Source organism: Miscanthus floridulus, chromosome 8 (assembly GCF_019320115.1).
Source record: "Miscanthus floridulus cultivar M001 chromosome 8, ASM1932011v1, whole genome shotgun sequence".
Lineage (NCBI taxonomy): Eukaryota > Viridiplantae > Streptophyta > Magnoliopsida > Poales > Poaceae > Miscanthus > Miscanthus floridulus.
In genome coordinates this window covers 184833135-184854054 of record NC_089587.1, presented here as the reverse complement: position 1 = coordinate 184854054, position 20920 = coordinate 184833135, and the positions used below count along the sequence as shown (strand labels likewise).

Here is a 20920-nt window from a genome sequence, read left to right as displayed (position 1 = left end):
CAACACTTGTAATGCTTACATAAATGCAACTTAATCTCCACTGTCTAAAATAATTGAGTATAGTAATCAACTAATTCATGCATCCCCACTGTCTAAAACAATACTACAGGTACATCAATTGAACTAATTTGAGGAGAAATTAAACTGAATACTGCATGATCAGTAACTGAATATGCATTGAGAACTGAATAAGCAGTAGCCAGTAGCAGACACTACAATATCATCTCTATACCAATACATCTCGGAATCAAAGTCCATGATGTTGCTAGGTGCACCTTGGAATTAGACTATGCATTGTCACTGAATACTGATTTGCATCAAAGGAAGGGCTTGATTACCGAGATGCCAAACTCGAAGGACCCAGCGACAGCGACCACCACCGCAATCGAAGAGGAGGACGAGGCGGCGCCGGACGCAGTTGAGTGGCAGGCGTCACCGCTTCTCCCGGGCACGGTGGCCAGGAGAAGCTTCTGCGTTTCTTGATCCTCTTGCTCGTCGGAGTCGGCCTGGGTTCTCCTCCCAGTCGGCGGTCCGCCCTGGGTTCTCCTCCCAGTCGGCGGTCACTCCCTCGCCGGAGCAGTGCTGGCGGCGCGCGGGCGGGGCGCCGGTGCTGGCAGAGCGCGGGAGGAGCTGGCGGCGTGCGGGAGGGCGCCGGTGCTGGCAGAGCGCGGGAGGAGCTAGCGGCGCGCGGGCGGGGCGCCGGTGCTGGCGGCGTTCTTGGGCTGGGGGGTAGCAATAGGGTCTTGGGCTGGAGTTGGAAGCAAATTTGGATCCCTATTTTTTGCAGGCCAGCATACAAATGAAAAAAAATAGGGGCCTAATTTGCATGCTAGGCTGGAGTTGCTCTTAGTAGATATTGTAATAAGATAGCTCATGTTTTAGCTAGACAAGTGACCAAAACACATCGCTTGGAGACTAGTAGAAGGGCTGCCTTGTCGAGTGTTCTCTCGTGAACAGTAGAGAGGCGGTTTCCTCATCTCCACCTCTTCTAATCGCAAGATTGAAGCCTGGAGATTGGAGGGAGCTGTGCAGGCACCCAAGGGGAGTGCGCTGCTTGCCTTGTAAGTTTTCTCAAGACTGCAGATCGGAGGGAGCTGTGCAGGCATCAAGTAGAGAGCGCTGCTGCATTCTTTCAGCTTAGTCCATTTGTGATTTTCCCTTTCCCCTATTAGCTTTCTCAAGCAAGCCAGGAACTGACTCGCGATGAACAAGGGGTGATCTTTAGCATCACTGCCCGTCCTTGGTCAGATCTCTGTGTCTTGGTTGGGGTGCGGCTAATGGCACTGAATCAGGGAAAGGAGAAGGAGGATTTAGTCCAGGAGGTGGGAGAGGGATCTCTTATTCCTCTTGGAACTGATAGTGCGAGTGTGAAGGGAATGAAGGGGCAAGGCCATGGAATTGAGGAGCAAGTTTCAGATCTATTTGGTAAGCTTAATTTGACTGCAAAAGAGAAGGAAGTTACTAGTCTTGGAAGATGCCGATGATCCAGAATTAGCTGTAGCAAAGTATGCAGTGATTGGGAAGATGCTTGCGCCCAACTCTTTACAGCTGCAAACCATTATGGCTGCTATGCGACCAGCATGGGGCAACCCAAGGGGATTGATGGCGAGAATGGTTGGAGATAATCTGTTTATTGCTGAGTTTGAGTCTGAAGCAGACAAAAATAGGATTCTTGATGGCTCTCCGTGGTATATAGGTAGGCAATCTGTGGGGCGACAAGTTGTGATCCTACAAGATTTTAATTATGATATACGCCCAACTGATGTATCGTTTGATGAATTGGCCATTTGGGTGAATATTTTGAATCTTCCTTTGGGGCTACGAGATGAAAAATGGGGTTTTGAGCTGGCTGGTAAGATTGGAAAAAAGGTGCTAAAAGTTGATGTGGATGAACAGAAAAGGGCTGTGGGAAAGGATTTGAGAGCCCGGGTAATTATATCGCTAAAAGAACCTCTACCGCGAGGTGTCTCTGTTTTTTCGTCTAGAAGACAAAGGAAGGAATGGTATGATGTGGTATATGAGAGGCTTCCTTTCTTTTGTTTCTCATGTGGTATTATTGGACACTCAGAAATTGATTGCCCTATGCCAGCTTCTAGAGATGAAAAAGGTTGTTTGCCTTACAGTGAAAAATTGTGTGCTCCTGATGAAAGAAGATTGAAGAATCAAAGTGAATGGTTTGCCCAGAGTAGTAGCCCCTGTAGGAAAAGTAACTCTTCTGAAGCTTGGGGAAGTTCAGATTCCAGAAAATCTTCTACAAAAAAAAGTGATGATAAAGATAAAGATTTCAGAAAAGAAGTTGGAGATGGGAGTGGTTTCGAGGCATCCTCACCAATAAGGAACCAGGTGCTTAACGATGTTAACACGACTAGAAATGATATTTTTATGTATGATTATTCGGTAGATGATAATCAGATTCCTGCACACACAAAAAAGTGTAAATATGATGAAAACCTCATGGAGAATGTAGCAAAAGTGCAAGGAGATCATACGGAAGTGTTTGATGGAAAGTCGATGGCCCTAGTTCCGACAATAAAAGGGAATTTTCCTTCTCAAGTTAGAAGTGGGAGTGATGCTTCTGAGAGCTCTAAGAAGTTTAAAAACGAAAACGCGGGGCTGCTGCAGCAGCCTCGCGTGCAAAAATGAAGCTAATCACGTGGAATTGCCGGGGATTGGGGAATGGCCTGGCAATTCGAGGGCTTCTGGATATTCAGAAGCAGGAGGCCCCTGATATTCTTTTCCTTATCAGAAACTAAACATGAGGGGAAATGGTTAGATTGGTTAAGGTGGAAGCTAGAAATGCCTAATTTAGTGACAGTTGATAGTGTGGGAACTAGCGGGGGTTTAGCTCTTTTTTGGAGGAGAGGGATTGAGTTGGAGGTGAAAAGTTTCTCGAAATATCACATTGACAGTGTGATAGAAGAAGATGATGAGCTTGAATGGAGATTTACTGGCATTTATGGCGAGTCAAAAAATGAAGAAAAGGATAATACTTGGGAGACCTTACGTCTCTTGAAGGAACAATTTGAGATGCCATGGCTCTGTAGCGGAGATTTCAATGAAATTTAATTTAATTTTGAAAAAGAGGGAGGACATCTGAGGGCAGAATCTAATATGCAGAAGTTCAGATTAGCTTTGGAAGACTGTGATTTGCAGGATCTGGGGTTTTTTGGGGATCCATTCACTTGGCGCAATAACCATCATGTGGCTGCCAGCTTTACAAAGGAGAGACTTGATCGTGCTGTGGTTAATAGCAGTTGGAGATTTACATTCCCTATGGTGAGGGTTACTAATGGGGATCCTAGGCATTCTGACCATAGGCCGATTATAATTGATGTGGGCTGTAGAGAGATTACGGACTGCTTGCAACAGTTCCAAGTAATGCCAAAGTTTGAAGCGAAATGGCTTGAGGAAGAGGAATGCGAGATCAGAGTGATAGAAGCTTTGGATAGAGCGATGGAGGAAGGATGTAACAGTATGATGGAAAGGCAGAGGAAGGTGTTGGGAGATCTTTGGGATGGGGACAGGAACATTTTGGGGGAGTTGGAGAAACGAATCAAAAGACTAAAAAGTGTATTGGAAAGGTGTAGGAGGATGGCCATATCTCAAGAATCAGTAAACCGGGAACATTTATTGCGTTATAAGCTCGAACGACTGCAGGACCAACATAATACTTACTGGAAACAACGAGCTCATAACACATGGTTGACAAAGGGAGACCGGAATACTGTTTTTTTCATGCGTTTGCTTCAAAACGGAGAAGGAAAAATTGGATTAGGAGTCTGAAAGATGAGAATGGAGCTACGGAACAACTGAAACACTTTATTGCTAACCAATATCAACATTTATTTATGTCATGTGCAGGATCACATTCTGATTATGTACTGAATTGTGTTGAACCCAGATTCACAGTAGAAATGAATGAGGCATTAATGGAGCCATTTACAGGGGAGGAAATTTGAAAAGCTTTGGAAAGCATAGGTGACTTGAAGGCTCCTGGTGCTGATGGTATGCCCTCTATTTTTTACAAAAGGTTCTGGTATTTTATTGGTGATCAAATTAAAAAAGAAGTCCTTGAAGTCCTTAATGGAGGGCCAATGCCAGTAGGATGGAATGAAACTATTATTGTGTTGATACCCAAAATTAGCTCGCCCCAAGTGTTAAAAGATTTTCGGCCAATTAGTCTATGTAATGTGCTTTATAAGATCATTTCAAAGGTTCTTGCAAATAGATTAAAGAAAATCTTGCCAGATACCATTTCTCCTTCTCAGAGTGCCTTTGTACCGGGAAGACTAATCACGGACAATGTTCTTTTATCGTATGAATTAATACATTATTTAAATTCTAAAATAAAAGGTAAATGGGGGATGGCTGCAATCAAATTAGACATGAGCAAAGCATATGACAGGGTGGAATGGGTTTTCTTGCAAAATATGTTGATTCGGATGGGCTTTAATGTAAGATGGGTGTGTCTTATCATGAACTGTGTTACCTCGGTTACTTATAAAATCAAAGTTAATGGAGGGTATACTCATCAAATTATCCCTCAAAGGGGCCTACGACAAGGTGACCCTCTTTCACCTTATTTATTTATTTTATGTAAAGGGCGTACCCAGTGCAGAGAGCTCCCGCTCTGTGCGGGGTCTGGGGAAGGGTGTTAGTGTCAAGCCTTACCCTCGCCTGTGCAATGCGATTTATTTTATGTGCAGAAGGTTTATCAGCTATGCTGCAAAAAGCTGAACAAGAGGGCAAGATTGAAGGTATTAAGATTTGCCGAGGTGCACCAAGGATAAACCACCTGTTTTTTGCTGATGATTCCTTGATTCTGATGAGAGCAAGGGCAGGTGATGCACAGGAACTTAAACATATTCTGCAAGTGTATGAAGATGCATCGGGGCAGGTAATTAACAGAGATAAATCATCAATTTTGTTCAGCCCAAACACAAATGAACGAATTAGGAGACAGGTTAGATCGAACCTATCCATTGAGTGCGAAACAAGGCGTGAACATTATTTAGGTCTGCCTGTCTCCGTTGGGAAATCAAAAAAGTTGATGTTTGAGTACATAAAAAAGATGGTCTGGAGTGGGATTCAGGGTTGGCAGGAAAAACTTCTTTCTAAAGCTGGCAAGGAAATTCTTATTAAGGCCGTAGCACAATCTATTCCTACTTATGCTATGTCATGTTTCGATCTTACAAAGGGCTTCTGTGATGAACTAAGTATGATTAATGCTAGATATTGGTGGAACCAACAAGACAAAACAAATAAAATTCATTGGCTCAGTTGGGAAAAGCTAACCAGGTCAAAAAAAAGGGGTGGTTTAGGATTTCGGGATTTGCATCTATTTAATTTGGCAATGTTGAGTAGGCAGGCGTGGAGATTAATTACTATCCCTGATACACTCTGTGCACAGGTATTGAAGGCAAGATATTTTCCAAGGTCAGATATTCTCCATTGCATTCCTCGGACTGGTATACTTGGAGAAGCATTTTAAGAGGGGCTGAACTTTTAAAGGACGGGCTCATATGGAGAATTGGCAATGGGGAAAATGTGAAAATATGGGAAGACCCATGGCTGCCTAGAGGTACAACAAGAAAACCGGTTACACCTAGGAGGTCATGTTTGCTGACAAGAGTTAGTGAGCTTATAGATCCAACAACAAGTGAATGGGATGAGAAATTAATCTGTGATATTTTTTGGCCCGAGGATGCTGCTGAGATCTTACGGATTCCAATTAATGTGAATATGGAGGACTGGCCTGCTTGGCATTTTGATGCGAGGGGAGTATTTTCAGTCAAATCGGCTTATAAGCTTGCTGTGGAAAAAAGAGATGCTCGTACAGGAAGGGATGCTTCTAGTTCTGGATGTGCAGGTGGATGCGGGAGTGAATTCCAATGGATTAAGATTTGGCAAATTAAAGCTCCCAACAAAGTAAAAATGTTCATATGGCGTTTTGCACATAACAGCCTTCCTGTTAGAAGAAATTTGGCCAGGCGTGGGATAAAATTAGATGCCATTTGTCCAGTTCGCAGAAGGCTAGATGAAGACTGGGGGCACATCTTCTTCAAATGTAAGTATGTAAAGATATGTTGGCGCCTTTTGAATATGGATGATATAAGATCTGAGCTGGTGAACTGCCGATCAGGAAATGAAGTAATTAATAAGATTTGGGAGCTAGAGATGAACATTCAAATAAAAGTTTTTGTCTTTCTTTGGAGATGGTGGTAGGCAAGAAACAAGGCTGATGATGGTGGGAAAATGGCGAATCCAACTGAGATTTGTAGTTCTGTATCATTCCTCCTGATGGAGTTTGAAAAAAAAAAGGGCAGACCCAGTGCCGGAGGCTCCCACATGAGTGGGGTCTGGGAAAGGGAAAAACCGAGGCAAGCCTTCCCCCCGCAAAATCTGCAGAGAGGTTGCTTCGAACCCGTGACCTGGTGACTCAGTGAGACAGCTCTCACCACTGCACTAGGCCTACCCTTCTAAGTTGCACAAAATTGAAAAGAAAGTGACGCTTGCTGCTGCTGGATGTTCATGGAATCCTCCACAAGAAGATATCTATAAGATCAATTCTGATGGCTCTTTTGATCCAAATAAGAGAAATGGAGGATATGGATTTGTGGTGAGGAACAAGAATGGAGAGGTGCTCGTGGCTGGGGCTGGAAACATTTCTTATGCTTCATCGGCCTTGCATACTGAAGCAATTGCGGCCTACAAGGCTGTCCTCCATGCAACTCAACTAGGAATGACAAGAATTATCTTGGAGATTCCATAGTGCTTGCTAATGCCCTCAAGTCGCCAAGTTTAGACCGAAGCATAATTGGTGCTTTAGTGGTTCAGATACGAGACATTATGCAATCAGAGTTTTCTTTTTGTAATGTCTCATATTGTAATAGATCATGTAATAAGGTGGCAGACTCTTTAGCTGACCATGGAGCTTATGCGGTGGAGTGTGGCTCAAATGTGTTAATGAGCCAAGTGCCTTTGCATGTAATGAATCTTGTATTGGGCGATTTGCCTAGGAATGAAGTTTAATGAATGATGTCTTACCTGATCAAAAAAAAAAACATCGTTTGGAGACGTGGCATGTAACTCCAACATGCGTGGCGGACTTGGTCATGTTTGAGGCCTCGGCCGGGTGATTCTAATGAAAGGCAAGCAATTCGCAAAAAAAAGTCTATAAATAACTGGGTAGCCTAAAAGTGACACGATGATCCTGCCGCAACAGAAGACCAAACTGTGATAAGTTCCGGCTGCATACTGGGTAGCATACAGCTGAATTACAGCACAAGAGTTTCACATCATCATATGTCGATTTTCTGTAACAAGGAACTGAGTTCGGAAACTAAATTTGTTGAGTACTATCAATTCTTTGTGTAAGTAGCCATGGTCAACCATGTTGACAAATTATTACCATCTCGTATAGTTTTTTTAAGTGGAAGATGGCTACGGAAAACATGTATATCCTCAGCAGCACTTGAGTTTCATGAGACATGCTTATTTTGTTGTAATCAGCATGGTGATTGCTCTATGAAGCCTTCATATCATCAAGACCGACGCTCGCCTGCAAAGAATAGCAGCACCGAAGCCATTTCACAAGAGACCAAAGTAGCAAAACAACCGAATCTTAAATTGGGAGACACCATACCAGAAAGTTGTGATTTTCTTTGAGGAAAGGAGAGAAGGTTGTGCAAAATTTCTCAATATCTGCATTGATGTCACCAGTTCCACTAATGACCTCCATAAATTTATCTCTATTAGGAGCAAGTTTCATGGCCACCTGTGATCAACTCATATAAGTAAATCAACAAAATGAAAGCACAAATCAAAGAGATATATTGACTAAAAGTATGCAAACTACCTTAAAAGATGAGCACGATAACCTATTTCCATACAGGAATGAAGCAACAACTATGAAAAGATCAGGATTTCATTAGACATTTGCATTGGCAAAGCTCAAATTAAGTAAATGACTATCTGTTGTTTGTCGTCTGTAGCTGGAAATTGTCAAAACACCTGTTTTAACTTTTTAGTTCCTCTTCTAGTCTTATTTGATTTTTTTCTTCACAAGACTTTTGGCTTTTATCAGTCTAAATAAAAAAGGATGCTGCTCGCCTGCATCGGAGAGAGAGAGAAGACTGGATTGAAGAATTTGGATTGGTGACACAAAATTAGATATGACAAGAAAATATTCTTGAAAAGAACTCTTCAGATTAAAAAACAAGTCAAGGCTGTTCTTCAATCTACCATGCGCTGATGCCTTGCTATTCAGGTTGGCGATCCATGTGAAAACTAGACCTCACATTTCCAGAATTCATATGTTGATTATATTTTTGAAAACAGATAGCCGTAAGGCTTGCTTGGCTGTTCTCGTATCCACCTCAATGCACGTGTGTTAGAGTGGATAGTGTGAAAATTACTTATTTTTCGACTCCAATCCACCTCGATACATGTGGATTGAGGTGAATACGAGTGCAGCCAAACAAGGCCTTTATGTGGATAGAATTCCACCACTTGTATGGATCATTATAGAGTGAAAGATTCTACCGTAAAACTAGAACTGGCAAGCCAGCCATGAAATTTCTTCAGAGTCTTGGTGTATGAATCAGTGCAAGCTTGACTCATGGTCCAGTCTGGATGCTCAAGCAGGTTACGAAACAACTCAACAAGGAAATCCATGGCCCTGACATGCAAAATTTTGAGTAAACAAAAGTCACATACTTGGCATGCTGATCAAGTTGCAATGAGAAGTGACAACAAAAAGAAACTAAGTACCTCGTGAGCCACAGAAGCCCATTTGTGCAGCTTGAGGAACCTTTTGCGGTCTTGTTTTGAACTTCTTCCTGAACCATGCTGTACAAGTGTTCATACTTTGCTGGTTCTGAAGAATACTTGTTTTCCAGTCTCTGACAGAAGAGGATCAAGTCAAGTGAAATTAAAAGAAAAATAACTTGGAACTCCGAGGGCTCCAGAAGTGACAAACAAACTAAGCAAGAGGCAGATCAGTCTAAAGTAGGTATTGATATGAATTATCACAATATATAGATAACTGAAAGACAACATTAACACCACCGCCATCTATTTACCAGCATAAAAGAATGGAAGATAAATGATACTAGTATAATAGAAATTATGCAGAAAGATTTGCTTACTGTGATATTGCCACCGATATCACTCTTTACAATTGCCATAGCAGCTCCAAATTTATCTGGTTCATAAAAGCAGGGGCTAAAGGGACAATTATTGAAAAATTGTTTATTGTTTAAGCAACACAAGTGTAGCTCAACATAAAGGAACACAGAACCACAGTTTTAAGACTCAATGATTTGTTCTTCCGCGGTTTAAAAGAACACGAAGCTTGATTTAAGGATCAACACAAATATCGCACAGATGTGTGCACAAATCATGGCGATTTCACAGAGTGTAAAAAAACTTGTGCGTCTCCAATGTGGCATAACCATCAATGATAATTTGTCTTAGCTATAAGAAAATTTGTTTAGACAATCAATCTATCATGTGTCTTGTGAGAATAACTCAAGCCCGTCCATTGCTCCCGCACCACCACTGAACTTCTGAACTAAGCATGGTACCAAATCTGATTAAGTAATGCAGCTACTGCTACCAGCGAAGCAAATGAGTTACCGAGGACAGGCAGGATTTGCTTGCAGACATCAAGGAAGGGCTTGGTGAGAATGACTCCGTTCTCTGCCTTGACATGCTTCATCCCTTCCAAAGAGGGGGTGAACACCGTCTCTGCCATCTCTGAACCTGCAAGAAAGTATATCAACCCATCATCACAGCAAAGAGAACATGCTCACTGAGAGGAAGGAACTGGCAACATGTCAACATCCCACACATGAATACATGATGGACGTCTAAATCTCAATCACCCAGATGGTCTGCCCCAAAACGCACCAGATTCACAGTAAACATACAACTTCTGATCTCCTCATTGAATGTAACCACCAAATCCGTGGATCAGACCTCCACCGACTACACACAGAACCAGCGTGCCCGGATTCTGAACTCCACTAAGCCCACAAGATACGCACGTGCTAAGCTCGCGTCATGATCTGAAATCATACATACAGTCAAGAGTGATTGCAAACTAACCGTTCACGGATCTCGCAATGGAATTCCCCTTCTTGCAACACGGCTTCCCCTGTCGGCGAGGAGACTGCAGGAGTTAGGACTGATTCGGAGGACACGAATATATCCCCTGCTTCCACTGGCAGCGAGAGAACGAATACCAACGCCATATTCCTCGCAAAAAAAAAAGAGGAATACCAACGCCGTAGTGATTTTTTTTACGACGGAATCTCTGCGCTCCCGATCATACGGAATCTCTCTATGCGTGTGGCTCTCAAAATCGAGGCGAAGACAAAACCTAGCACATATACCAGGGCGGGCCAAATTTGTATGGGCCTTCAAAGATGCCATCTACTGGATACTGTCCAAAATTCCACTCTTCATGTCTCCATTTAGCTTTTATAGCTATCCACTCCATAAAATTCCTTCTTTGTATCCCAGCACTCTCTAACAGACTAGCCAAATTCCATTCTCCATATTCTATTTTATTGATATTCATACATTTATATATTTATCATCGATTTTTTATAATTAAATTGATACCTTATACCTTAAAGTTCAAATGATTTTAAAACAAAGACAACTTTGAGAATTTTTAATTTAAAATTCGTAAGAGATTTTAAGTTAAATCTAGTTAAAATGGTTTATCTGTTATTTACTCTACCAACAATAAAATAGGCACCATTTTAGGAGTTTATCGTAATCACCTTTTGAATTTACGAAAGAATATGAAAAGAAATGAATTTCTGACACCAGATAAGGTAAAGCAACACTAACCGTGCTGTCGGCCTCAGGTAGAGGAGGATGGCGAGGGTTACTGCACGCCACATTTGTGAGTGGAGAGTAGACCCAGTCAGGGGCGGATCCAGAACGGGGCTACGCCCCGGGCTAAGCTGCTGATTCACGTTCAAAACAATCTGATCTTGCTTTCTAGGCCTCCTTTTGTCTAATTAAGATCATAGTTTTTTAGGCTAAGCACCACATATGTTACAGGGGCTACATGAACTCGCCCCGGGCTGCAGCCCGGGCCCTGGATCCGCCCCTGGACCCAGTGGAGAGGATAGTATGGCAGGCGGTATAGGCCTACAAGGATAGCGAGACGTTTGACGATGCTGCTAGAGCGTAATTTTTATCGATGTTGTTGAGATGTTGTATTGTATAATAAGCAGATTTTGGTATGTTCTCCCAGTACCTTTTTGATGTTACAACAGTTATAACTAGATGTCTCAACAACATTTTGATTTTGTTAAAACTATTTTTCTCCGAATGTTACTATTTTATTTTGATGGAGATGTGCTTTCCGATGTTGCAACAAGCGATCCACAGCATTTTCGGCTGGTTGGGACTGGGCTGGTTGGGGCTGGAGTGGGCTGATCATTTCAGCCCAAACCAGCGGGCATATATACCAGGCTGCCGGCGCTGGTCTCCCTCTCCCATTCGCTCGCGCCACCTAGGGTTCCCCTTACCAGCCGCCTCCCGCAATCGCCGGCATCGCCCCCTCCCCTCCGATCTCGCGCAGCGGCCGCACTCCAGCTCGCACCATCCCATCGGAGCTCCCCCAATCGCCGCAGCCACACTCGGCCCCTCCTATCGGACCTCCCGCAGCCGCCGCCGTCAAGCTCCGAACCTCGCAGCGGACCTCTCGCATCCGCCGCAGCCTACATCGGCCCCTCCCATCGAAGCTTCCGCATCCTCCGCCTTCGACCTCGCCCACTGCACCTCCCGCATCCGCCGCCTCCAACTCCGTCAGTCAGCCTCCGTCGTATCCCCGCCCGCGCTCACCCTTCAGATCCGCCCGTCTCCAAATCCGTCCTCGACGTCGTCTTTCCACTCCCCCACGGTCCCACGGCCCGGAACGCATCCACTAGTCAGACCTCCGGCTCGGAGTCTGGCGCTGGACGAAAGCACGCGAGCCAGGCAACGAGACGGCGCAGGCCGCGGCGGCAACGGCGACGGTGAACGCTTCCACTCCGACGTCCACGAGCCTTTTCTCTGGTAAGGCGGTTCTTAGTTCTTATGACTGAGGGCTAGGTGATTCAAAGACTGGTTAACTTCGTGGGCGGCGAGATCCGGCCTCCGGTCGCTGGCGGACGTGAGATCAGGCTCGTCGTACTGGATGTAGAGGGAGGTGGGTTCCAGCTTGTTGGTGTAGAGGGAGATCCGCCCCACGGCTGGCAGTAAATTTGGTCGGAGGAATCCTGCCGTTTGCTCGTACTTGCGATGCAAATTGGGACTTGTTGAAAAGTGTTGTACGTATTTTATCGAGTGGGCGTGCACCCAAATAGGAGTACCCAAATTGGGACTTGTTTGATCTACATTTGAGATCTGGATACATATATAACTCAGTTGTACTTGTTCAGATCATATACAAACTATTGGTTTCTTCTAAGCTCAACTGCATACAGGAGATCCAAATTCATTTATAAAATGTGAATGGTATTAATCGATATCTTACTAACCTGCTTATGTCCAGTTTTTTTTTACATTCGACCCCTATGGCAGAAATCACAGTTCACTTTGTCCACTCTATATACAGGGAGATGCAGTAGTATTTTTGAGGCTTAGATTATATGTGAGGTTACAGCTTTGTTACTTTCTGTTCAAGAAAGATCATGTATATCATGAAATCAGTACCTAAGCAAAAGAAGAAGGTGCATATATTAGATGCAATTGAACAATGTCATGAAACTAGGATCAAATTAAACTCTTCTAGTGCAATTGCTTTCCTATAAACTTCGTATGTTTTTTATATTCCTATATTTTTTTAATCATGTGTTCTAGAGCCAACTACAACAGCTCTGTGCCTCGATGGGCCCACATAGAAACCAGTTCTCGGTAGAGAGAACCAACCCAGTCGTCCAGATCCAAACATCTTTACACTATCAGGTGAGCCGGCGGCGTCGGCTCGGCTCCGGCTGTGGCGGGCGCGGCGGCAGCGGCGTCGTCCTTCGCGGGAGACGCGGCTTCGGCCGTGGGCCTCGCGCCCACCTGGGCGGGCTCGCCGTGGCAGCAACGCACAAGGCATCGGCCTTTGCGGGAGACGCGGAGGCGGCCGGGCGGACTTCGACCGTGGGCCTAGCGCCCGCGCCTGGGTGGCCTTGCCGCGGCAGCAACGCTCCAAGGCGTCGTCCTTCGCGGGAGAGGCGGCAGTGGCCAGGCGGGCTTTGGCCGAGGGCGTCACGCCCACGCCAGGTGTCGGCATTCGCGGGAGAGGCGGCGTCGGCCGAGCGGGCTTACAGGCTGTCTTTTATAGAATGCTAAGGTAAAAACCATGGATCTTTTTGACTTAATGTTCCTGAAACCAATTCGAGCTTCTGCTCTTAGTTTTCAGTTCGAAATCTCAATCAGATTTTCTGCAGAGTGATGTCTTCATAAGTCCATAGGCGTTCCTTCCATGCTGTTTAATCCTTGGTGCCCAATGTCTTCATAGGTCTTCCTTCCATGCTGTTTAATCCTTGTTGCCTAATGTCTTCATAGGCGTTCCTTCCATGCTGTTACATGTTCTTTGTTTGCCAAAACAAATCCCCTTTCTTGGAAACGTAGTTTATTCGTGTTCCTTTCTCTTGTTGGAAATCCTGCGTGATATGGTTGCATCATATATAATTTGATTGTCTTGACGTTCTAAAGGTATCAAATTTGGTAGTTCCTGCGTTGAAATTTCCACTATTCTGAATCCGTGTTATTAGCTTTGAAACTGAACGTGGATCATTTTTCTAGATGTGTATTTTTATTTTATTTTTTGTCCATGTATATTCTCAGTGTGAGCCCAGATGTGCATTTTATTATAATTTTTTGTGCCATCTATATATCTTATACTGCAATTGCATGTAAGTAAAAATGGGCAAAAGTTCTGTGCAATGGCATGTAAGGAAATAAGGCAAAAATTTACCGTGAGTCCGTGACTATAGAGGGGCAAAATCTTCATTTCAGTGTGAACATAACAGCAACTTGATTGACACTCGATGGGAGACGGGAATGGCAGTGAGGGAACCGAAATGAACAATTCAAATGGCTTTGAGGGAAGCCATGAAATATCCAGTGGCATTGAGGGAATTTACTCAAGAGTAAATTAAATCCATCCAATTTTGATTGTTAGTTTTTATAATAATTGATTATAGTTGCATTGCATTCCGTAGGAGGCAACGATATGATGGTGTAGTTTAGTGAGAAAGATGTGCCAAACAATAGTTCTGAAACTAAAGAGAGCTGGGTTGAGCAAAAAGGACTACAGATTGAGCTTAATATGGATGACCTTTTGGTTAACAAATCTTTATTTGTTATTTGTCTACCCACAAAGTTGTTTTAGATGTTGCTTGAGCATTTTGAATTGATATTGTTTTTTTTTTTTTATCCTTGTTACATCGGTTCAATCATTTGGTTTACTGTTAGCAAGGTTTGTCTTTGTCGCCTCCAATTATTTAGCCCCCCACTTGATCCATTTCTGGGTCCGCCACCGGTGGAGATCCACCTGGAGCTGAACTGATGCCTTCTCTCCTTGGTGAAGAAGCCCTAGCTTTATTTAGATGGTTTGATTGCTGAGAGTTAATTTGTGCTGGTCCTTCCTTTCTTTGCTGTGAATGAGTTATCAAATAAAATGTAATGTTGTAGCAGTTTATTTTTTAAAAACAAACAAAGAAATTGTTAATAGTCAACTGAAACCCAATGCCTCAATTTACTGGATGTACTTTATCCATGCCTGATAATATGCGACTGTTTTTGAGTGTGGTGCCTTTGATACTTGACTATGAAATTTCGTTCTGTTGGAAAATTGGAGTAAATAAGTGTGCATTTTTTTAGCAGTGGAGAATTGATGCTGGAGAAATGCAAGTTTGAGGACAGAAGACCTCTTTAGGACTAGCAGTTCTTGACATCCACACGGCTCAGCGCCTGTTTCTTCTGGGGAAGAAAGCACAGCAATTCATTATGAAGAGCAGCGATGGAAACCGAATCAGGTTACAACCAATGTGGAGAAAAGTTGCCTATGGGGGAAGGCAGTCAGGATATGATGATAACTACACCGACGAGTCCTTCCTCGAGGAGATGGTTATGAATGCCAATGTCGTCAAGAGGGACCTTCTGAAAGTGATGATCGACTCTGTCTCCATATCGCAGTATCTCTGCATCGTCTCTCTTGTGGTTTCTACATGGATCCTAACGCTGAACTTGAACATTGATGAATCTACTCTTCTCAAACTGGATGTTGGTCTTCTCCTTGTCGGGTTCTCGGTCCTCTTGCTCACAACTTGTCCATTCTCATTGAAGCTTCTGACAAAGTATGTCCTCAATATATCATTCTTCATAAGTGGTCTTTATATTCTTGCACCAATTTATCATACCCTCACAAGGTCCATCAGCTCAGATTCAATATGGGCCCTTGCTGTATCTCTTCTGCTGGTTCATCTTTTCTTGCATGATTATTCTGGTTCAACGATAAGGCCTCCAGGCGCATTGAACAATCCAAAGTTAACTAGCAACATCTCCTTGAATGCATCAATAGTAGCCTCTGTCCTTGTGGCATCGCGGCTTCCATCAAGGCTGCACGTCTTTGCAATCATGTTGTTCTCCTTGCAAGTCTTCCTCTTTGCACCCCTCATTACTTTCTGTGTGAAGAAATACCACTTTAGGCTTCATCTGTTATTCTCCTTTGCGCTGATGGCTGTGGCCCTGAGTGTCACATACCAGTTGCATCGAATGTTCTTCACTGTGCTATTGGCACTTCTTGTTTTTGTCTCAATCGTTTGCCCTTACTGGCTTATAAGGATTCAGGAATACAAGTTTGAGATCAATGGCCCCTGGGATGAAGCAAAACTCTGCTTTGATATAACTGAATAGCAGTGCTAAGTTTTCTTAAGGAATAATAGATTGGTTCGGTGGTATACTGACATATATGGCTTGCTGCTAGCCTTCTTAGGTGTTTTCATGTGAATGTATATACTCTTTAATGGATTTATTGTGTAACCGAGACTAATTCTTGGCATGCTTTGACATGCCTAATGATCACTAATTTTGGTGTCGCTGACAGTTTGGGATGTGAAAACGCTACTTTGTAAGCAAGATCTCCATTCTGTCTTTTGCTGACATATTTGTGAGATTGCATTTGTGAATTGTGGCTCTGGTTTTGTTTTCCTTGTTTGTGTATGTGAACATGGTGATGTTAATGACGGAATCATATGCTACCGACAACTAATGAGCAGTAAAGAATTGTCTGTTGATAATTTTTTATTATCATAAATGTATGGTGTAATGGAGTGCAACTCTATCTGCAGCACAGTGAACCATCCGTTTGCGAGTTGCGATGCTGGTAAGTGCATTATGGTGACTGCGGACAAATCCAGGTTAGTGTGGTGTGTGATCATGATCAGACAGAGGTAGAAAGACACGACAGAGGCGAGCACGGCGAGAAGAATTCTGCAAATGAACAAAAGGTACTGCGGATCAAATGGACTGGGGAGGATGAGGCGGGGGCGAGCCCAGAGGAGGAACTACCCTTCAGAGTTCGAGGGGAAGAAACATCCCAAAAGACGAGTGCTGGTCCAAATTTACTGTTAGTTTTCCCAATATTTAGCTGGTGACAAAAAAAACGCTCTATAAGTTTTTCAAGATTAAAGCTCAGAGTAAAGCTCCTTAAAAATCCAAGTAAATAAAATAAATATAGAGTTGGATTTTTTTTTCTTTCTACAATAGTTTTCCATAAAACTAGAAAGAAAAAAAAAGGTACACACGAAAACTAAATGGCAGGGGACACCCGGGCAGACAACTTGAATACCCCAGTGAAAACACGCTTATCTTGGTTGGTGTTGAGGGGGAGATGTTTTACAAAACTGTCAGATTTATTTTTGTTGACAAAAAAGAGTTGTTTTAAGACGTTTTTCCTTTTTGTAAAAATAAATAAATTTGGGAGTTGTTTTAAGAATTGTTTGGAGATGCAAATATGAAAGGTGATCTTTGCCCTGTTTGGATCTATAGAAGCTTAGCCCTGTTTGGATCCATAGAACTGATAGTTAGCTGCTAATATCCTTTAGATTCAAACAGATCTAGCTAATTATTTGCTAATACCAACTACTCCTCTGTCCAAAAAAAATCAATTCTCGATGAGTTAACCAATTTTAAACTTGATCAAATATTATAAAAAATCACTAATATAATACTAAATAAATATCATTAGATTTGTTATGAAATATATATATTTATAGTAAATCTATTTGGCAACATAAATATTAGTGATATTTTCAATAAAATGGTCAAACTTAGAAAAGTTTGACCTTGCTCTAAATCTAGAATTACATTCTTGTTAGCACGAAGGCAATAACAACTATTTCACTAGTTAGACTAAACCACCTAAAGGCCTGTTTGAATACCTAGTTACTAGTTGAGGTTAAAAGTTAGCTCAAATTAGCCATAGTTAGCTACCTAGTTGGCTAACTAGTTGAAGACTTAGCTAAAAAAATAACCATATAATTTTTAGCTAGCTAGCAATTAGCCCTAGTATCTAAACAGACCTTAGTAGAAGCTAATAATTAGCTAACTAAAGGCCTGTTTGGATCCATTAGCAGCTAATCATTAGCTAGCTAATAGGTTACAACTATTATTAGCTGTTATTAGCTATTTTGGTTCAAGTTGTTAGTTGAGTATTAGCTAAACTATTAGCTTGACCTTTTTGGATCTAAGGAACTCATTATTACCAGCTAACTACTATCTCCTTGGGTCTAAACAAGACCTTATATCAGTTATGAGCTATTAGCTAGCTAACTACTACGTATTACTAGCTAACTGATCAAACAGGGCCTTGTCTAATACTCCACCGCACAGATGAAAATCCTGCTTTCACAAATACTTACATCAAAGGTAATGCTACCTAGCGAGCTATTTTTTATTTCATTGTCATTATATAAGTATTAGAGTCAACACCTTTTTCAACCACCACGGCTTAAACATTGCAGCCGATTCCCGGTCCCTTATAACGGGGTGTAAAATGCTTCGCTAACTGTTTGGATGAAGAGTTAAACGAATGTTCAGGACTCAAATCATCTGTGCCAAGATTCGACGAACACCGCTATGTGCAGAGCTCAGCATCATGCACAGCACAGAATCATTTAACTTGCTCATCAGTAAGCATCATCTGGAACTGAATGGATAGTCTGTGAATCAGTATACTCGCCAGTGGGAGCAGCTCAGATCCTATGCTCTTCCAAAGATTCATTTCCTCCTCTCTGCGCTAATAGTAAGGCGCTCAAAACTCCTCATAGTAGGATCATCATGGCCGATTCTTCCAGGTTTTGGAAATGATGAGGTCCTGCCCTCAAGTCCAGTTGACTGGTGAAGCCTTTGATTAGTTGATGGACGGCTGCTGGTGGTGGTGGTCGGGACTAGGTGGCTACTGCGATTTGGGTCACTGGGATCTCCAGAACCCCTGCTGCTTGACAGAAGAGCCTTCCTTGATGTGCTTCCATTCCGAGATGATGAATGCCTTCTTTTATCTGAATCAACAGCCTGGAATACATGGTGAAAAATGTTGTGCAATGAGCTCTTTGGTCATCACCATGGGATTGTAAATAAATTCATGGCCCTGAATATGACTAAAGACAGAAGAACAAAGAATTTCAATTACTTCAATCACTCACATTATCTGATGACTAGAGCTACATCAATATTTTTAAGGCACCAAAATAAAATATATGAGGTATTATTTTCCCAACCCCAAAAAAAACATATTGACCCTCTCCTGCCTACATTCATGAGTACAAGCCACCAGACTCTTCCAGCAAACACAAGAAATACACGGTCTCATTTATCGCCTAAACATGAGGTTTGCATGACAACACCAATTCACCAAGTATCCAGAATAAATATCACCAGAATTTGATAGAGTTCTCACCATCTTGGACGCCATAAGGGAATCCAACAGAGTTCTGTGCTTTGTGTGTTCTCCATAATGACCAGAACCAGAGCCGGTTCTTCTAGCAAATGCATCGGCTGGACCAGTGAATCTTTCCGGAACATCATGTCTTGCTGTTAAAGAGAGAATCTAAAAATTTGAGCCTCCAGGTTTCCACCTTGCTTATTTCCTAAATGTAAGATTTCAAAGTGCGCACAACTGACAAACCTGCAGCTCGTTCAGCCCGATCCACAGATGGTCCCACCAACCCACCTGTCTTCCCGCTCAGCTGGCATTGGGTGAAAAATGGTACAAATTCAGCACAGTGAAACTAGCAAGTAGCAATACTGGTAATTTTCAGAAAAGGAACAGACGTACTCGCAATCTGTTATCGTCCGCAGCTTGCCTTGATACAGTCCAATCAAATACATAATCAGGCTGATAACCTGCAAGTATCCAATACAAACCATGTAAGCAATATGAAGATGAGCAAGAAAGTTAAGAATTACCAGTTAATAACGTTAGTATGTAATGAATTCCCAGATACCTTCACGGATGAATAAATCCCGGAAGATTTTCTTCAAATAGCTATAGTCTGGCTTATCTTCAAATCGCAAAGAGCGGCAATAATGGAAGTATGTAATGAATTCTGATGGATAAGATTTACAAAGGGCCTGCACAAATAATGAAAACATGATCAACAAGATTCTATTACAATCCAATCAAACGATAAATGAAGCTTGCCACAAGAATTGTATCTGTGGGAACAATTCAATTACCTCAATTGAGGTTAGCATTTTCTTCTCACTAATTTTGTCATACTTTTGTTTTTTCGTTCCAGCTTTCAGGCCTTGCCAGGGAAGGCTGAGAAGACAAGCATTCAGGAATATATATTGTTACAAGCAAAAAGGTAATTTGAACACTAGAAAGCAAGTGATTCTCACCTTCCTCTTAAGAAATACATCAGCACGTAACCAAGAGACTCTAAGTCGTCTCTCCTGCTTTGTTCTGTAGAGAAAAGCAGCAATAACACACACCAACAGTCAAAATAACACACAGCAGGATATAGTTAACCAAAGCCTATGAAACAAATGTATATTGGACTGCTGGTGAGAATTTTTTGGACGAGTGACATTTTCTGTTGATTGGCATGGCAAGGCACAAATTTTAGGTTTCAGAAGTGTAGGCAGTGGGCTGGCAGCCTGGCACGATGGTAGGATCTCTCCACTTGTAGCCTGGGGGTTTTGGTATCGAATCAGCCTCCTTGCAGATCACCTTGTGTGGGAGCTAGCACTGGGTACACCTCTATTACTACCACCGTCCATAATATAAGGCATTTTTTCTTTTGTTAGAACAAGGCTTTTGACCATCAATTACTCTATTAATATGTCATTATGTAACAATGTTTTTCTAGGCGCTAGGCGCTCTCTAGGCGGTGACCCACCGCCTAGAGCCTAGGCGCGCCTAGGCGGGATTAGGCGTTTCAAGGCGTTTTTCTAGGCGGTAGCTAATATAAGCATAAATACGTAAAAGAAAAGAAAAAAATAGCAGATTAATGGTCATAGAATGGGGAGAAAGAGGAGAGGCCCAATAACGGCCCAAGTCTCCCACGCCAGTCTTATCCCCTCCCCTCCCCTCCCAGCCCCGTCTCTCACCCTCCCAGCCTCCTCTGCTCGCGCTCGCTTCCGTCGCTCGCCCCGCGCCGCCGCCATCGCCCGACGCCCGACGTCGCCTCCTTCCCCACCAGTCGTTGCCGCCCCCCGCCGACGTTACCTCCTCACCCAACGCCGCCTGACGTCCGCGCCGCCCCCACGCGTCCCTGCTTTGGCGGATCTGCCCGCTGCCACCGCCTGACGCCGCCTCTTCACCCACCGGCCGCCGCTGCCTCACGTTAGCTCCTCCCCCATCGTCTCCTGACCTCCGCGCCGCCCCCACGCGTCCCTTCCCCACCAGTCCTCT

The 20920-nt window shown here is 43.1% G+C and overlaps 3 protein-coding genes and 1 pseudogene across 9 annotated transcripts; 2 read left to right on the top strand and 2 right to left on the bottom strand.

The window, feature by feature from the left end:
• The first annotated feature begins 732 nt into the window (after positions 1–732).
• Positions 733–5804, top strand: LOC136477722 (uncharacterized; annotated as a pseudogene).
• A 131-nt stretch (positions 5805–5935) lies between these two features.
• On the bottom strand, positions 5936–10351 carry LOC136477723 (glycolipid transfer protein 1-like). Of its 3 annotated transcripts, XR_010764087.1 has the most exons (8): positions 10111–10351; positions 9640–9765; positions 9150–9205; positions 8773–8903; positions 8545–8680; positions 7646–7777; positions 7285–7561; positions 5936–5964 (listed from the first exon to the last, which is right to left on the bottom strand). XR_010764087.1 is itself a non-coding variant. In XM_066475970.1 (7 exons), the coding sequence occupies exons 2-7, from the start codon at positions 9755–9757 to the stop codon at positions 7526–7528; spliced, it is 609 nt and encodes a 202-aa protein (XP_066332067.1). In that variant the 5' UTR covers positions 9758–9765; positions 10111–10351; the 3' UTR covers positions 7215–7525. The 3 variants fall into 3 exon arrangements, 2 of the variants coding, with proteins under 2 accessions (XP_066332067.1, XP_066332068.1); XM_066475970.1 differs by lacking the exon at positions 5936–5964 and having other exon boundaries at positions 7215–7561; XM_066475971.1 differs by lacking the exons at positions 5936–5964; positions 10111–10351 and adding an exon at positions 9913–10051 and having other exon boundaries at positions 7215–7561.
• Positions 10352–11522: 1171 nt separating this feature from the next.
• Positions 11523–16250, top strand: LOC136477720 (phosphatidylinositol N-acetylglucosaminyltransferase subunit C-like). 5 transcript variants are annotated; one of them, XM_066475968.1, is made up of 3 exons: positions 11523–12081; positions 12973–13348; positions 14887–16250. In XM_066475968.1, the coding sequence occupies exon 3, from the start codon at positions 15010–15012 to the stop codon at positions 15916–15918; it is 909 nt and encodes a 302-aa protein (XP_066332065.1). In that variant the 5' UTR covers positions 11523–12081; positions 12973–13348; positions 14887–15009; the 3' UTR covers positions 15919–16250. The 5 variants fall into 5 exon arrangements, 4 of the variants coding, with proteins under 4 accessions (XP_066332065.1, XP_066332064.1, XP_066332066.1 ...); XM_066475967.1 differs by having other exon boundaries at positions 12868–13348; XR_010764086.1 differs by lacking the exon at positions 14887–16250 and adding an exon at positions 13446–14744 and having other exon boundaries at positions 11523–13348.
• A 1677-nt stretch (positions 16251–17927) lies between these two features.
• On the bottom strand, positions 17928–20556 carry LOC136474263 (casein kinase 1-like). Its single transcript, XM_066471851.1, has 7 exons — positions 19906–20556; positions 19741–19825; positions 19509–19635; positions 19340–19407; positions 19190–19250; positions 18962–19095; positions 17928–18576 (listed from the first exon to the last, which is right to left on the bottom strand). The coding sequence occupies exons 1-7, from the start codon at positions 19923–19925 to the stop codon at positions 18283–18285; spliced, it is 789 nt and encodes a 262-aa protein (XP_066327948.1). The 5' UTR covers positions 19926–20556; the 3' UTR covers positions 17928–18282.
• Positions 20557–20920: the final 364 nt, after the last annotated feature.

Coding starts and splice junctions, on each gene's coding strand:
- LOC136477723 (XM_066475970.1), bottom strand. CDS start 9,757: ATGGCAGAGACGGTGTTCACCCCCTCTTTGGAAGGGATGAAGCATGTC. Junction 8,681..8,772: donor GGGCTTCTGTGGCTCACGAG/GTACTTAGTTTC, acceptor TTTGCATGTCAG/GGCCATGGATTTCCTTGTTG. Junction 7,562..7,645: donor AAGAAAATCACAACTTTCTG/GTATGGTGTCTC, acceptor TATTCTTTGCAG/GCGAGCGTCGGTCTTGATGA.
- LOC136477720 (XM_066475969.1), top strand. CDS start 15,010: ATGAAGAGCAGCGATGGAAACCGAATCAGGTTACAACCAATGTGGAGA.
- LOC136474263 (XM_066471851.1), bottom strand. CDS start 19,925: ATGTATTTCTTAAGAGGAAG. Junction 19,096..19,189: donor TCGGGCTGAACGAGCTGCAG/GTTTGTCAGTTG, acceptor TCTCTTTAACAG/CAAGACATGATGTTCCGGAA. Junction 18,577..18,961: donor CCCTTATGGCGTCCAAGATG/GTGAGAACTCTA, acceptor CATGTATTCCAG/GCTGTTGATTCAGATAAAAG.